This window comes from Gymnodraco acuticeps, unplaced genomic scaffold (assembly GCF_902827175.1).
Source record: "Gymnodraco acuticeps unplaced genomic scaffold, fGymAcu1.1, whole genome shotgun sequence".
NCBI classification, from domain to species: Eukaryota; Metazoa; Chordata; class Actinopteri; order Perciformes; family Bathydraconidae; genus Gymnodraco; species Gymnodraco acuticeps.
Genome location: NW_022990225.1, coordinates 226131 through 238470, shown reverse-complemented (window position 1 = coordinate 238470; position 12340 = coordinate 226131). Strand labels below are relative to the sequence as shown.

The window sequence follows — 12340 nt, the reverse complement described above, 5'->3', positions numbered from 1 at the left end:
CATCTAGAACAAACTCCCTGAATCCTGCAGGTCAGCTGCAACTGTTAATACTTTAAAATCTTGACTAAAAACGTATCTTTTGGTCAGATGGTTGGTCATATTCCCACTGCAGTAGGCCTATGGCTTTTATTCATGTATTTTATACCTGTTGTGTTTATTTTATTATATTTGCTTTTTAAATGAAAAAATTGAGACAAATTGAGACAAAGGGGTGTGCCCAACAGTATGATTAGGATCCTGGCTTATTGGTATTCCAACCAGAGCATGCGGATAAAATGGGGGAATGCAGTCTCGGCGCCATTTGGTGTTGGTAATGGAGTCCGCCAGGGGGGGCTCCTCTCACCATGCCTTTTTAATATCTATATGAATGATCTATCAGATGATTTAAGTGTCTGTAAAACAGGGTATGTGATTGGTAATGTGATTATAAACCATCTTATGTATGCTGATGATCTGGCAATTGTTTCTCCTAGCAGTGCTGGATTTCAACAGTTGCTAAATGTTTGTTCTGATTACGGAGTCAAATTTGATGTTAAATACAATGCTAAGAAGAGCGCTGTAATGATCTGCAGAGCAAAAGGGGATAAGAACCTTTGTTTTCCAACATTCTATCTGTCAGGACAGGTGCTGTCTGTTTGCTGTAACACTAAGTATCTGGGACACATCATCACAGATGAAATGGCTGATGATGATGACATGTATAGACAGCGGCGTGTCTTATATATGCAAGCCAACATGTTGGCTAGAAAACTCTCTTGGTGTTCAGATAAGGTTAAGGTGAATCTCTTTAGAGCTTATTGCACTCCTCTCTATACTGCCCCCTTGTGGGTCAAGTATAAGAAGGCGAGCCTCCGGAAGCTCCAGGTTGCTTATAATGACTGTTTGCGTATACTGCTTAGAAAACCAAGGTGGTGCAGTGCAAGTGAAATGTTCTGTAACGCACGAGTCAACACGTTCCATGCTCTTTTGAGAAATCTGATGTACAAATTCATCTGTCGATTGAATATTTCTCATAACTCTGTCATTATGCTGCTGTCAAATCCGTGTTTCAGTGCTGCACGATACCAGTCACCTCTGTGGAAACATTGGTATAACTGCCTTTTTAAATTTATATTTGAGTGTTGTATGTTTTGTAATAATGGACCAAGAGTCTCTTTAAATAAAGATGATGATGATGATAAATGCCTGTTTTTTAAATGCCATTTTATAATATGCTTCTGCTGTATTTATTCTTAAATGTCTTTTATTGTATTTTGTAAAGCACTTTGGGTTGCCGTGTGCTGAAAGGTGCTATATAAATAAACTTGCCTTGCAGCCTTGCCTTGCCAGGTGCAGTAACTTACTGTCGTCTCCTGTGGTTGCCTGGTAACCTCATGGTTCCAGTAAGGCCCCGTCCACACGGAGACGAAAATGAAAACGAACCGATGTCGATATCAAAAAAGTCTTCAGTCCACACGGAATTGGCTCAAGAAACGTGTCCGTCCACACGAGACCGGTGTAGTACATATGCCGGGCCTGTAAGTGGCGCTGTACTTCCGTAACAAAAGACACCAAAAGCAGCGAAGAAGACCCCCCGAGCATGGTTGCCATGGTTGCCTGGTTGCCCTTCTGGTTATTCTCCGCGGTGGATTTAGCAACATGTAGTTCATGGTTGTGGTAGAGGAGCTGTAGATTTTGCACTAACATCTGTATCATGGTCAGTAGCGTCTGGAGCACAAACGCAACCCTGTGATCCACCATTGTTGTTGTTGTTGTCGGCGAAATGCATCTGTGGTGACACGGGGGTGAGCAGGAGAGGCGGGCTATGATCGTTTAGGCGTATTACACACGGTGCCGCAAGCGTTACATTACCAGATCTTCCCACTTTGGGATGCGTTATGGTTTGAGGGCTCCGTTTCCGCGGTTCCGTTACGGCCTCGTGTGGACAAACCGTCCATACGATAAATAACTATATTGTTTAATCTCCGTGTGGACGGGCCTAAGACTTCTAGTGGCTGCAGCCAAGAAGTAGCCCCTTCTGAAACCAAACCTGAATGTGCATGACAGAAGTGAACCACATCCTGTGTAATCATCATGTGATCACTTTTTTTGCTCTTGGAAGAAAATGTTTGTTGGCTGAAATGTTTTTTTTGCAAATTAGTTTTTAGTATTTGATTGGTTATTGTATTTTAAAAGCGGTTTTCTTTTCACCTGTATGCATGTGACCATGCGAGAACACGTAATTTGTGTCTGTCTGCATGGTCCTGTTTCTCAGCAGATTCAATATCTTAGCTAGTGACATGGAAAGGTTTGAAAGGAAAGAGAGAGGCGGTCAGAGAGATGTGAGAGATTAGGGATTGATTATCGATTGCTGTGGAGTTGTCAAGAGGCTGAGGAAAGATGGAGGTGCATAGATTATTTTCCTTTTGTTTGTGTTTTCCCCCCCCCCACTTGCGTTCATTGACTGAGCAGGAGATTGGTAGAGAAAGAGAGTCGCAGAAAAGATTCACGTAATTTCTCCTTAATTTACCCTCTCTCTAGCTTTGTTAAGATCTCATTTTCTCTTCTGTGTTTAGAAATATTGAATTTCGAACAAAGGTTAGACAATAGAAAATAATACAAGGCAGGAAGGAGGATGAAACCAGAGAAAAATGAATGTATAAAAGAAAAGAAAACCACACACACAGTATTTACTTTATTACTAAGCAGAGCAAATCAGCATAAAGAAAATACCTTCCAGTTTCCAATTCCCAAATCAAACAAACGCTCATTAAAATCTCGTTGTCCCCAGTCGTCTCACAAATCACTTCCACAAATTCCATTTCATGGAAACACACACATTTCACCCCAAGACAGTAACCAAACATAATCCTGTGCTGTGCTTCATTTCCATTCAAATAACTTAAATCCTAGGGATTTTTATCAATGATCACAGCGAACATACTCCACAGATTTAGTCAATCAGCATTAATCAATGTGAGCATGTGTGCTTTTTTAACATGCGTGCATGTGTCAATAAAAGTCCCAGACTCAATTATTCCATTAAGGAGACAGTGCACAGTAGCATGGAGGGACTAAATCAACAGCCTCGTACACACACAAGTCTGCTTTAAACACTGCACAGTCAATAAACTATTTCCAGTTAAGAGTGTGGGGGTGTTTTGTCCTTGTTTGTGTGTGCCTCATTCTGAACAATGGTTGTTCCCAGTCTTTGGTTGAATTTTCCCCTTTTCCAGAGGCTTGTTTCCTTCAGCAGTGGGAAACATAAATCCATGTCAGCCTTTGTAACTTTTGTGCATGTGAATGCGAGTGTGCGTGTACATATTTGTGTGTACTTTTGGGTGAGTTAGAAAACCCTCCATGGTTTCTGTGATTGTGATGTGTATGTCTCCCCACACATATGGCTCTGTGTGTGTGTGTGTGTGTGTGTGTGTGTGTGTGTGTGTGTGTGTGTGTGTGTGTGTGTGTGTGTGTGTGTGTGTGACTGACATGCTGAGTGCAGACTGCAGCAGAGTCCTGCTCTCCTTATTCTGATACCAAAGGGCTACACACTAAAAAATGCTGGGTTAAAAACAACCCAATTTGGGTCGTTTTTTAACCCAACGCCAGGATCAATATTGGACCAACCCAGCAGTAGTTAATTTGACCCAACGAAATGGGTTGCGTATTTTAACCCAGCAGATGGGTTATACATTTAATCCAAATGCTGGGTCAAATTAATTACAGCCCTGGGTTAATTCTAGCATGAATTGGGTTAAATATTACACCCAAATGCTGGGTCATAATAGCTGCGATGGGTTAATTCTACAAGTTATTATTGTCATGTTTTTAATGCAATACCCATGTCTCTTAAACATTTAAATTACAAACCCTTTTAAAATGCATCCTATATTTGGTCATGCAAATAATATAATATGCAATAAACGCTTTTAAACAATGTTGGAATCTTAGAAAAATATTCATTTTATTGTTATAACAATTGACAGTTCAATAAAGTGCAAACATATTCAGTTCACAATAAAGTGCAAAACTTTCTTTAAACAAAACTTAACATTTATGCATGTACAGTACAGCCTGTAAACAACACACATTAGCAGATCTACAAGCTCTGGTTTGAGAACCACTAATAGCAACATACGTTTTTTCAGAAATGACTGGTTCATATACTGGCTATGTAAACGTTACAAAGAAAATCCTCCAACATGATCACAACAATGTACTGCTCCTTTAGGTGATCCGAACTACAGGAAACTAAGATGTGCAAATAAACATTTTAACAATTTATGCTTCCACCATTTAGCTCTTTTTTTAGCACACAACTTGCTCATAAAATACTTTGAGCATTAGGTAGTATTTTGAACATAACACACACACACTTCACAAATCCAGCAATATTTAATTTAACCAGATAGAACCCTACTCTGAGCCAAGCAGCAGAAGAGAGAGAATAGAACAGGAGGACCAGCAGAAGAAAATAAAAGGATCAAGACCACAAGTCTACTTGCAAGCAAGTATTGCTGCACGCAAGGACGTAGCAGGTTTTGACTCCTCTCCTCCCTTGATTTCGTACACTGCATTTTGGAGGAATTTCCATACAGCTTCACACTGCTTTGTGTAGTCGATGTCAAAGATATAGAATACCTTGATACAGACATCTACTGCCTGAAGCAATGTGTTTTGTTCCAACGCCTCCCCATCAAGAATAACGAACGCCTGAGAGGTGTGCCAAATATCGTTTCCCAGGGACAGGACATATGGGTAAGGTCTTGACACCTTCGCCTCATGGAGGTACTCCACCAAGTTTGTTCCAACCTGAGAAAGAAATAAAGAACAAAAGACAAGATAAATTAAACAAAGTAAAAGATTGTGCAAAAGCAAAGAGTAAGCAAGATTTGGCAGTGGCTGATACAATGCATATTCAGAAACAATGTTCTGAATTATTCTTGAGCCCAGGAATAACAGGCAGTCAGGCACATTCTTAACCACTTAAACTGGACCTGGGTTGGCTCTGTACTTTAGACCACTGTTTTCCATCTTCACCAAATCTCTTCGCCAAAAATAGCCGATCTAGCTGCCATGTTTGGCTAATGTCCCCGCCACCCCCCCAAGAATATGGATGCTGGGTTCAAGTGATTAAAAGAATAACATTTCCCTTTAGATATGCAGAGGGACTTACAGGCTTATGATCAATGAAGGCCAACTTAGACTCCTCGATAGTGTACCGGAACACTTTTCGGCCAACCCTGTAGACAGTTGGTGGAAGCAGTGTTGGTAACTGGCTCAGAGCAAGTTCCCCCAAACAATCTGTAGGAAGACAATTTTATAGGTATCAATATGTGGCATGGCATATCTGTGAATTGGTCATTTAGTAGCAAAATAAAGTCTGCTGTACAATATAACAATGTATTACCGGGTGTTAATCCATCAAGCGACGAGATAAGTTTCCCTTCCCGTCTCGCCAGGTGCAGTATCTTGTCTTTAAACAAAGGTAGCCAGGTTTCGAAGAGCTTAGGCGCAGCCTCTCCATGTAGGATCTGAAAGTCCTGTGCAATCTAAATGAAAAATTGAAAAAGAAAATTCAATGTGGCAGCTGACATACTGATAAAAGATTGTTATAAACAATGCATCCACATCATATGTAAACATATACTCCTTCCTAACTTACCATGCCTGGAGTGAATAGATGTGGGAACTCTTGGCGGATCCCCTGAATGTCCCACCCGTTTTCCCTTAAAGACTTGGCCCTGTTTGATAGTTTGCAGAAAGTACAGCAGTACAAGAATGTTAAAAGGATATCACAAAAAGCCCTGAGGGCAGTTGCAGACAGGTGCTCTTGTATGGCAGTTTTGGAGGGTAAGGAGTTGCACTTTCTTGATGGCTGGTGGTAGGGTGTTCCACATTTTGGTAGCATAATAGTAAAATGCATTCATCCCCATGTTTGTGCCGATTATGGGGGGGGGGGGGGAAAGAGTAATGGAGCTCCCACTGGTGTTGTGCCCTTTTATTTTGACAGGTACATGGCACTGGTCCCTTGAAAACCAGGCCCATTGCAAGTTGCTGTACTCTGTCCTCCCCTGAGCCATCCCACTATAGCATCATAATGAGCAGGGGTTAGGTCATAGGTGTGAGAGGTCTAGTAGTAGTTTGTTTTGAGAAGTCTGTAGTTCAGATTTGAATGACTTGAGGTGCTACAGTACCATGAGGTGCATGCATAGGCAAAATGACATTGAATGAGTGCTGCAGCTAGTGTCCTCAGTGCATTCCTACTGACCTGTACACTGCTGTATCCTGCATGTATTGCTCCACCTGGTTGAGGGGCTGCGAATTGTGTTTCAGCCATTCTTTACACTGTATGGCTCTTTCTTCCGATATGGTACATTCTATAAAAGTACACATAAGGATATTAACAATCTCAAATTATATGTCTGTATTGCTTAAACAAATTATTCAGTTCCAACGATTACCTGGTATGAATGTCCTACGAGTGCTAGCTTCACTACTTTGTGGTGGTGTCTGCTGCGTGCTCTGTGACCTGGCCGGTTTTCTCATCCTCTTTCTGACGTTCCGAAGCCTCTCTTCGAGGAATCCAGTGGCTGGGCGGCGGTTCCGTCCTGGGGTGAACCAGTATCCCTGTCAAGAAATGAAAGTCTTTGGTGAATAGAGATGAGGCACATTTTGATAGCGTGGCGACAACATGTGGCTGAGCCATCTAGAACAGGGTTTGTCTGTATGTCTGTCTGACAACACCGGGCATCAAACAGCACAGAAGTCCAGTACTCTGGTGCTGGGAGATGAGTTATATTGTGTTCAACTGACTGTTTTAGCATCAATTCCTCAATAAAATGTTAATTACTTACGAAGCCACTGCTTGAGTCCGACTCGTCCTTCAAGGAGGGAAACCCATGAATCAAAGCTGCAGCCAAGGCCTTTTTTGTCTCACTGGTAGGACTGCAAACACAGAAAAACTAAATTACCAGCAGAGTCAAATTAGATCTTAAGTATTTCTAAAACATGTGTTGCACCCCAGTATAATGGCTGTAGCATATTCTGCAGCTAATAGGCATCCTAATAAATTAAAAACACTACTGAACGTGTGTTTTGGTACATGTGTTGTGCATGTTTATGTTGGTGGTCTAGGTAAAGGTCAGACTTGAAAGTAGTGTCCCGTCTTATTCTTTTCCCCTGAAAGAAGATTCATATACCTTTTTCAAACTAACATAACATTCACTAAAAACAAGAAAAAAAACCCACTATTTTTAATTACCTCTCTCCAAACTTCTCCATGAGGTGAGACACCAAAATACGGACAAGGCACTTTCTTTGCGAAGGGATGATCACATCCTCATCAAGGCTCCCCAGGATCAGCTTGCCTTCAGTTGAGCCTGTGAGAATCTGGCGGATATCCTGAGAAAATTGCAAGAAGGGACAACATCACAGATATCGTTTATTACTCTTTAGTGTTGATTAAAGAAAAAAGTGAAACCCAAGTCTTAAAAAGTGGAGCTTACAAATTGTGGAATTATATGTAGTGTTTGAGGTATCATCGCTGGTACGACAGGTGCCGTTTGGTCCTCCATGGAGGGTGGAGTTGTGGCAGTTGGTTGGACATCAGGACTTGTAGGTGGCACAGCAGGTTCAATCTAAACAGAACCCAGGTTAATGTAACAAACAGTGACAGCCACCTAGAATTGCCGGATGAGCATCAGTAATGTAAATCAGTGTACCACACCAGCGGACTCAGAAGACTGCACACAGTATGCATGGTGTGAGAGATATGCACCACGCCAAAGTTTTGATAAATTCAGAGACCTGTGTAAAGTATGGTTTATATTGACCCCTAAGCAGACACAAAACCACTCAGAAACCCTTCACCCGAGTGAATGAAAAATGCGACAAGTTTGGACCATGCAGATCTGCGGCAAATTGAAAAAGATATAAAACAAACATGTAACTTCTTAACTGACAGTGACTACTACTGTACATCGTCACCGTCGGGTGGAAACCGTGTATGTCCAAAATTGTTCCTTTTATAATTTTTAACATTTAAAAATTGTGAAATAGCCAATCGACAAGCTCTTGACATTGGGAGCTTGTAGATCTATTTGAACTACTTTTGTACAACACTATGACGAATTAGTACATTTACAAATATAAAAAACATAGTTTAAATATGGAGACACAAGGTTTCTGCCCAACAGCAACGATATGTAGACAGATTAAACAAAAAATACTTACTGTACAATTTATCACATCCATCCCAGTATTTACAGAAACATCCCAGTACTCCATCGCATGATCATCCCTGTAGTCCAAAGGCACCTTTTAAGCAGCATTTATAGCTAACCACTAAACAAATATGGCAGGAAAAAATGGACTTGACGAGTAAAAATGCTATTTACAAAGTGTCATACCTACTGTACACACACCTGGTGGCAGTAAGCTGATTTTCTAAAAAAGTCTATAGCGCAGTGAAATGTATAAACTGTCATCAGTCTCGCTGAATGACTTCACTGCATGTAGGGGATGGTGATCAAGCAGCTCTCTCACATCAACAGCTGCCAAAACTTGAGTGGGAATCACACTGTATGCAAAGAAATGCCTATCAAACCATTGTGTTTCCCACTTCTGTACAACAAGTTTTATTGTTGGTGTGTGTGATGTTTGGTCTAGTACTAAAATGGACTTTATGAGACCAAATTGGGGCTCCCCATCTGGGTCATAAGACAGGAATACAGTCATGCCTGCTCGATATGCAGTTCCCTTAAAGGTAACCAAGGCTGGTTCATACAATTCACTGAAAAGGGGAATGCCTGTTAGACCACTTTCGATGTCTTTAACTCCCTCAATGTTGGCCAGAAAGGTAGTGTGCCCTGGACCGACTTCTGTATTGTGGCTCAACACAGTTCCACACAGCAAATTATAGCACTGCGCTATCTGATGGCGAAAGGCCATGGTTTTGCAAATGTTTCGGAAGTTGCATGTTACATGGCTAACCCGTTTAAAAAAGTTGTGTTTCGCTTCGAATCTCATAGCCCAAAACTGAGTCAAGGGTCCGAGCTTTTGAATGGCTCTTGGGTAATGGAGCATGAAGTGGTGTTTTGGCAGCAAATGGTGAAGAGGATAGAGCTGCAGGAAGAGAGAGTGATGCTCTTCAAGGATTTTAGCTAAGTACAGTGTTGCTTCAACAGTAAGAGAAGGAGAGAAGATGAACTCCATACATAACAGTAACAGTAGGAGAAGTTTCCATTCCTTGCTATGCATGGGGACCAGGTCATTGTCGGCAGCAACCTAAGTAGGCACCACATTTGAGCTGCTGATTGATGCATGGCGCCTTTAACCTTTTTTAGATCATCCTTACTAATTACAGAAGGTTTAGACCTCAGATGAGCTAAAAAAAGGGCTACCCGGTTGGTCATGTCATCTTGCCCTAGTTCATCCCATTCATCCTCAACTTCCTCATCTCCCTGTACAGGCTCATTTTCAGCAAGCTGTATGTCAACAGGCTGGGCTGGACCTTCAAGGGGATCATCGAGAGTATCACTTTGGTTTTCATGCTCCTTTAATAGGTGTCTTCTATAAGACCTTATAAAAGAAAATGTTCTACCACAACCAGTTTCACTACATTGGAAATATGTTGATGAATGGTTTACGTGATGTACTGCACGTAAATGTTGAAAGAGAGTCTTGGCATCCCCTGGAATTTGCCTTTTGCATTTAAAGCAAATATATGCCATCTGCTCACAAATTTGAACAAATCCTCAGAATGAATATGCGTGTGTGGGGGAGGGGTGTAGCCTCTCACATCTGCAGTGATCTAACTATACTTACAAGTCCTCTACATTTTTTGAGGAACTTAAGCCTGGGGCCAGCTTTTGGAATCAATTGGCTGATGGTCCCCTCGTCTAAAAGAAGAAAACTCTCCTCGTCAATTCCCTCGTCTGAAAAACAAAAAACAAGGACATCTATTTAAACCATGGAGAACAGCAAAAAATAAGAGGCTAATTACATGGAAGCTATTGGAATAAAAATGCATTTTCAGTAACATAAAATACAATGCAGTCAATGCCATTTCAAATAATTCCTTTACCTAGCTATACAGACCATCTGCTTGCTGTGAACCTAAAAAAAAACATGTTCTTACCTTTAAATCTATCAATAACGTCTGTCAACTGCCACTGTGTCAACGTGTCACACACAAAATCGTCCATTGATCTGAGACAAAAAACACATAAAGAGCTTAATTAAAACAAAACATAAAATGTACATTTGCATGACTTCAACCTCACTTCTGGGGCTAATTTATTCAGTTGATGAGGCTACTAAAACTGACAAATGTCTGCTTCTCCTATTTATTTATTTGTATTACCTGTTGTATTTAGCACACATGAGCCCCACTTACTATGGTTATTAGCATTGTATTTTATCTGCAGACTTATGGTTATATCAAAGCCTTTATTTTTATATAGAGTGATACACTTTTGTGACTGCTAGAAACAGGTCAACCCACAATAGAGCAAGATTAGTTAACCAACTACGGACAGCAGCCACAGGAACTTTTGCAGTCACAAATTGCTGTGAAAAATTGAGAGACCAATGAAAGTTAAGTTACAGAGAACCTGCTTTTTTTTACACCAAACCTTATTAGTCCCCTTATCAGACAGAGAGTGCGACTACCGACACTGGCAAAGCGGCATCCGTCACGTAACATTAACTGCAGAGCGAAAACCACAGTGGCAGTCAGCTCCGCATGGCAGCTAGCTCCGCATGGCAGCTAGCTTGGCAGCTAATTTACGTGACGCAGCCGAATAACGGCACAACATTCCTTTGTAAAAGGGGCTGATATTACTGACATATATAAGCGCCTGGGGTAGCACACTTTCCGTTTAACTTTCCCAGGGTAATGCTACCGTCCTTTAGTTTTCAATCCTGATATCCTATATTTGAACCATCTCCCTAACTGGCAGTTACACAGACTAGCTAGTTAACGACGTTAGCTTTAGCATGTTTGTCGGCTCATTCGGCTTTTTAAGTGAGATAAAAAATAACACTAAATAACAAATTAACTATCAACGTTACCACAATATCGCTCATGGACTAGCAGTTGATGACATTTATTAACAGCTTCACAGTTAGATGACAATGTGTTCTGCTTACCTCCTCCAACTTTCGCCAACGGTCTTTCTTGTCTCAATGATCCTCTCTCGCGATGATGATGGTTAAGTTTACGGTTATGCCCAAATATCGCGAGTGCACACAGGATGCAGGGGAAACCCTTTCCCGCCAGATCGCGGTCAAAATCAAACCATGGCAGAGTTCTCTTAATACATCCATGGAAGTGTCCAAGAGCAGTCAATAATGTAGCATGCCTTATTGTTCAAGCCATGTTTGTTGTTTCACATCTTTACAACCGTGAACATTTAAAAGTAGATTGATTTTTGTCTCTGTTTACATTAGTTGGTATCATAGACTGTGGTTGGTATCCAGTTTATTGGTGGTTATACCGCCACCTTCTGCTCTGGAGTGGGAATCAGATATACCCTAATCCCTTTGTCTCAGTTTATCTCAACATGAATGAATCTAATACATGTGAAATGGTTGCGATTCATGCAAACCAATACCCAATACCATAGGCGGCGCCGGCGCGTGAGGCTCAGGTTTGGAAAGGCTTAATCACTTTTTTTACCTGACGCTGCCCGCCTCCGGCATCTATAGAAAAGAGATCAACTCAGTGTGCAGAGTTTAAATCTCTCAAGTCATATTACAGGATAAAGGAAATACAGTTTAAACTGCCGTATGCAGAGAAGACGCCGACGTGTCGCACTTATCATTCATATTACATCATCAATCAGATCATCGATCATATAATATTATAATATATCATATATTTCCTTATCTGAGTCAGCTTCTCCAGCCATATCTGGCCGTGCAACACTTACAGTGTCACATACTGTATGCAGAAGTATTATTTTAAGCAATACATTATGTTCACGAAACACTCGAGTCAAATGTAATTAAAGTCAGATCTGGTGAGAGAAACCCTGGCTTGATTTACCGAGTTGATAACCAGCGTCGTAGGACCGCTTAGCGAGATCTCGTTTGTTTGTTTGTTACTCAAACATATCCAGGGTATGTTGAACTGGCTTCGTAGTACAGGGCTAGCGGGTGGCTAGCAGCGCTAATGTCAAAGACACAGACATTATACATTAGCCTATATTTGTATTTTACCAGGATGCAGTGACACAAATATTTGGGAAGGCTTAGCCTTCCCTAGCCGCTACAGCACCCGCCGCCCCTGCCCTATACCATATAAATAACCCAGAATGAGTTAAACATTTCATAACCAAATGGTTGGGTAGACAAA

General features: G+C 41.2%; 1 protein-coding gene and 1 long non-coding RNA gene across 2 annotated transcripts; both read right to left on the bottom strand.

Annotated features, from left to right (window-relative positions):
- Positions 1–4624: 4624 nt before the first annotated feature.
- On the bottom strand, positions 4625–5447 carry LOC117547949. The gene is made up of 3 exons (XR_004569274.1): positions 5390–5447; positions 5156–5283; positions 4625–4791 (listed from the first exon to the last, which is right to left on the bottom strand). It is a non-coding gene; the product is annotated as an uncharacterized LOC117547949 (long non-coding RNA).
- A 188-nt stretch (positions 5448–5635) lies between these two features.
- On the bottom strand, positions 5636–10631 carry LOC117547947. Its single transcript, XM_034218865.1, has 8 exons — positions 10121–10631; positions 9808–9917; positions 7488–7619; positions 7244–7383; positions 6837–6927; positions 6444–6609; positions 6251–6359; positions 5636–5723 (listed from the first exon to the last, which is right to left on the bottom strand). Exons 1-8 carry the CDS (start codon positions 10185–10187, stop codon positions 5636–5638), a joined length of 903 nt encoding a protein of 300 aa, XP_034074756.1. The 5' UTR covers positions 10188–10631.
- Positions 10632–12340: the final 1709 nt, after the last annotated feature.